At 59.8% G+C, this 4,690-nt stretch overlaps 1 protein-coding gene across 1 annotated transcript in view; it reads left to right on the top strand.

Annotated features, from left to right (window-relative positions):
- LOC113217240 (guanine nucleotide-binding protein subunit gamma-e) overlaps positions 1-4,690 on the top strand; it is a gene marked incomplete in the record, with an annotated part of 29,839 nt that overhangs the window by 21,036 nt on the left and 4,113 nt on the right. Inside the window, 1 exon segment of the mRNA XM_052264032.1 lies at positions 4,452-4,596. Within this exon segment, the coding sequence (XP_052119992.1) occupies positions 4,452-4,557 (106 nt within the window).

The raw sequence follows: 4,690 nt of genomic DNA, 5'->3' as shown, positions 1-4,690 counted from the left end.
GTGGGCCGAGGCCGTGGCCTCCCTTTGTGCCGTTTTGCTAGTGTGCATGGGGCCCGTGTGCTGGACCCAGTCCCAGACGACCTCCTCTCTCTCTCCCGGGCAAACAAACCCGTCGCGCAAATGGTCATGCCAAACGGGTCATTATGAGCCCGTCCTGCAGCATCCCACCCCCCACCCCCCGCGCCGCCCCTATCCCTCTCGCTAGCTGGAGAGAGGTCGCGGCGCGGCGCGCCGGGGAAGCCAAACTTCCCCCTTGTCCAGAGAGTTTCTCTGCGCGAAGTCATCTGGAGAAGAAGGAGAGCAGGCGGCGGCGGCATTGTAGCGGAGCAGTTCCTTTTCAGCGCCCCACCCCCGCCCAGCCTAGCCTAGCCCAGCCAAGCCCAGCTCCGCACCGCCCCACCCGGACCGCACGCCCCCGCCTCTCGCCACCCTGCAAACGAAAGGCCTTATCTTGGGGGGCCGGTTTCTAAGGCCGCCTGACGGGCGAAGCGATGTCTGACTGAAGTGTTGCCTACATGCTGGCGCACACGCGCGGGCTACATTCAGACGTTTCATTTGAGACCGCCCTCATCACGCCACCCTTTTAAAACTGCCCCTGGCAGTTGCTGGAGTGGCCCTTAACTCCAGACTGGTGGGGCGGGGGCTGTGGTGTACAGGTGTGCCGTGCAGACCATCCACTCTACTCCTCCTCCTTGCCCCTAGCCATGCGCCTTGTCAAAAATGACAGAAATGAAAACAATAAGGGGCGAGCTTTGAAAAAAACTCCAACAGCACACTAACAATTTTTTTGAAAAAGAAAATTCACCTCTTTTTTTGTCCGTTATGCTGAGTTTTACGTAAAGTTGTCGACAGAAGGGTGCCTTTGAAATCGACTGCTGTGAAAAGATGACGGCAACGTCAAGTTTCGTTGAGCTTTTCCCGGTTCGCGGGGGACAAAGCCGAAAGAAAATAACAAATGGAGAGCAGCCGGCGGAAACAAAGCAGGGCTGGGAATATAGCCCTGCGGGCTCGCCCGTGGGCGCGGGTCGGGATGTGCCACTGCCAGGCGCAGCGCCATGCGCAGCGCGCCGCGGCCCGGGGCGAGGCTTAGGAGGAGCCCGGTTCCGAGCCGGAGGTATCCAGCGCACGCTACGCACGTACCGGCGCACAGGCTGGGGGCGAGATCAGCCAGAGACACAACGCCTGGACTGGCCACGCCGCGCCACGCCTCCGAGCCCATCAGTCAGTGTCCGTGTGCCGGTGCCGTGTGGGCCGTGCACTGCGGGGCGGGGCGGGGTCCAGGGCGGGGCCGTCCTCAGCATCCATCATGGCATCATGGCGCTCGGAGGGATGGCTTCCGAGCGCGCCGCCAGGCGGGTGAGCTGCTGGAGCTGGCCTATGGTCTGGGGCTCCTCTCCTGGAACTCCTTGTAGAATCCCTTTTGGAAACCCTCCTGAAAATTCTTCTGGAACCTCTCCTGGAACCCCTCCTGGAGTTTCTCCTGGAATCCGTCCTGGAACCCCTCCTTCGGAACCCTCCTGGAACTCCTCCTGGAGTTTCTCCTGGAATCCGTCCTGGAACCCCTCCTTGGGAACCCTCCTGGAACTTCTCCTGGAGTTTCTCCTGGAACCCATCGTGGAACCCCTCCTGTAACCCTCGCGACGCCGGGCTGGAGGAGATGACTCCCGTGCACGCCGCTTCTCTGCTCCAGCAAAGAGGGGGTGAGCTGCTGAAGCGCTGGGCGTGGGGCTCATCTCCTGGAACCCCTGCTCCTGGAACCGCTCCTGGAACCCTCGCGGCGCCGTGCGCGCAACCAGCTGCGTGTGACGGCTTTACAGTGTGGCGCCGAGCACGCCGCACCACACAGCGCCGCAACACAGCGCACGACGGCGTCGTGTCTTTAATCTCCTTGAGAGCGCCGTGGCGGCGGCGGGAAAGGCAAAGCTAATCTCAATTCTGATTTGAATTCACTCGGCAGGAAGCTTTCCAAACTAAACAGGCAGGCGGCGGGGACAGAGAGCGAGAGAGCCGCCTCATCCAGAAACATGACTGTGGCTGCGGGGGAGTGGCGGAATGGCAGAGGCTTCTGCGCGTTGCAGCGAGCCTTTAGTTTTACAGGAAAAGTAAATAATCGCTCGCACGGTCTCTCCACTCAGAGCGGAGCGTCTTATTCATTTTTATTACGAAACATAAACTTTTCTGCTTCTCATTCTCTCTTCTCTCTCTTTCTCTTTTTCTCTGTCTCTCTGTCTGTCTCTCTCTTTCTCTCTCTCTCTCCGTCTCTTTCCCACTCTCCCTCTCTTCCCTCTTGGCACCACTCCGCGGCCCGCCGACAGGCAGAAAGGTCGGCGCGAGTGCGAAATGAAAAGTTAAACGGGACTGCATCTTTTATTCCCTTGGCGTCAGCCGAGCTCAGCCTCAAGCTCACCGCGCTGCGCTGAGCGAGGCGGGCGGGCGGGGCGCCCGTGAGGTTAGGCCGCAGCCGGGCGCGCACGTGATGCGGGCTGCCTGCCGCCCGGCCGCGGGCGCTAGAGGGGCTGGGCTGGCTGGCGGGGCTGACGCAGCTCAGCGGGCAGTCGCTATTGCTGGGACCTCAATAAAAGGATGACGATCAGTATCCCCACGTGCAGACTCATCATAATCATTTCTCTCCCTTCCCTTCCTGTCTTCCCCGCATCCCCCCCCCCTCTCTCCCCCTTCTCTCATCAGTCCCACCCCTCTTCCACTCGCCTGTCCGATATCTCTATCTTCTCGTGCGACCCGCGGGACAACCACGCCGCCGCCTCCCGCATTTTTTCTCTCTCTTCCTCTTCCTTTGGAATCTTTTTCTTCCCTTGCTGTCTTACCCGCCCCCACTCGCGCTCGAGTATTGAGATGCCGAGGCAGGCAGACGTCGCCCTTTCCTCAGCCCCCCCCCCCCCCCCTCCTCTCACTTCCTCCGCCCACGGGAAGGCTTACGCAAAAGACAGTCGCTGGACCAAGAAAAAGTATTCTGCTCGGTATTATGATCGGTCGCGCGGGATATGGCGCGTCAGCGAGTTTTCGGAACTGAGTGATGAAAGGAGGCGAAGTAATAATAATAAAAAGAGAGAGAGAGTTGGAAGGAATAAAAGCAGTGTTAACGAGAAGCACGATGAAGTGGAAAGCTCGAAAGCCTCTCGACCGGCCGACTCATTCCGATATCCGGCGGAGGGGTTGGGGGTTGGGAGAGGGGTGTGGAAGGGGAGAGGAGGGGCGGGGGTCTATAGAACCCACCCCAGCAGCGCGCGCTGATGGGGCTGACCGCATCAAAGCGGCAGTAGCGGCGGAGCTGCTGGCGAGAAACGAAATTAACAGCAAAGCAGAGAGAGTGAGAGAGAGAGAAGCAGCTGAGTTCTGATGATGGTGGAATTGGAATCACCCCGAGATTGCCGCGAGTTGAGCCCCGCCCCCCCTCAGCTGGGCCGAGCCGCGCTCGGGACTGAACAAGGGTCCGCAGCTGTGGTGCGACACCACGAGCTGCGCTAAACTACAAGCTCCTCCTCGATGCGTGTACTCTACCCAGCCGCGGCGGAGGGCCTAAGGCTTCGCCTGCCGGTGGCTTTCAGCCTGAACTGTAAATTTAAGTACACTGAGCACCTCGATTGGATGGATTGCCTACACTGTAAATCCGGGGTGTCCAGCAGGCAGGCGACAAAGTCGCCTTACCCGCAAAACTTTTTGCCTGTCCCACCGTTAGCAGGCGCCTGACTGCGTAGGCCACCTGCTTCGCTTGGGTGCACGCCTGCCGAGACGTTGCCTATCCCACGGCCGGCAGGGGCCTTGCCGGGTAGGCTACCAGGGTAGGCCACCAGCTCTTCTCGAATGCACGCCTGCCGAGATATTGCCTACACTGGATTTCCTAGGCAAAGGGGTCTACAGATTCTCTTCGATCGTCAAACTTTTACTGCGGAGAAAAAATTGCACGGCCCGCACATGTCCCACGAACCCAACGACATTTTTGTGGCTGGTAACAGCATGATTAATTAATTTGTCATTTAATCAATTGATTGACTAATTAATTCTTCATTTCCTTTGAGTTTTCCGACGCGTGTACACCCCCGCCTTCGTCGCCCTGCTGACAATGTCGTGATGAACTCCGAGCGGTGCGTCCATCTTCTGCTGGAGCTGGAGGCCCTGATTACAGACGGCTGCCGCGCCCCAGAGCCGTCCAGATTAATTGATTTAGGAGGGGGAGCCTCAAGTTGGGAGTCGTCGTCCTCCTGGAGGCGTCACGCCCCCCTGCTCCCCTCTCTCCACCCCGTGTGGGCCGTGCACTGCGGGGCGGGGCGGGGCGTGGTGGAGCGGGGCGGGGCGGGGCCACCCGATCAGCTTAGCCTCCTCTGCCTGGTGCGGGTCCCGGAGGCGAGGTTCTCACCCCCGCGCCCTCCCTGTGGTGTCTGTTGTGTGTCGACCGCCCTCCTCTACAACTGTGTCTGTCTCGTGTGTTGCAGGATGCGGGAGTTCGTGGAGGAGAACGAGAAGAGTGACCCCCTGATCCACGCACCGGACAAGAAGAACAACCCCTGGGCGGAGAAGGGAAAGTGCTCCATAATGTAAACGGCAGGCGTCGCCCCTTCCAGCGCCCCCATCATCCCCTCTATCTTCTCGTGCGACCCGCGGGACAACCACGCCGCCGCCTCCCGCATTTTTTCTCTCTCTTCCTCTTCCTTTGGAATCTTTTTCTTCCCTT

This window comes from Frankliniella occidentalis, unplaced genomic scaffold, assembly GCF_000697945.3.
Source record: "Frankliniella occidentalis isolate FOCC.00 unplaced genomic scaffold, Focc_3.1 Scaffold16, whole genome shotgun sequence".
In the NCBI taxonomy this organism is placed as follows: domain Eukaryota; kingdom Metazoa; phylum Arthropoda; class Insecta; order Thysanoptera; family Thripidae; genus Frankliniella; species Frankliniella occidentalis.
Note: the sequence above shows the minus strand (reverse complement) of the source record. Positions and strands in the feature narration are given on the sequence as shown.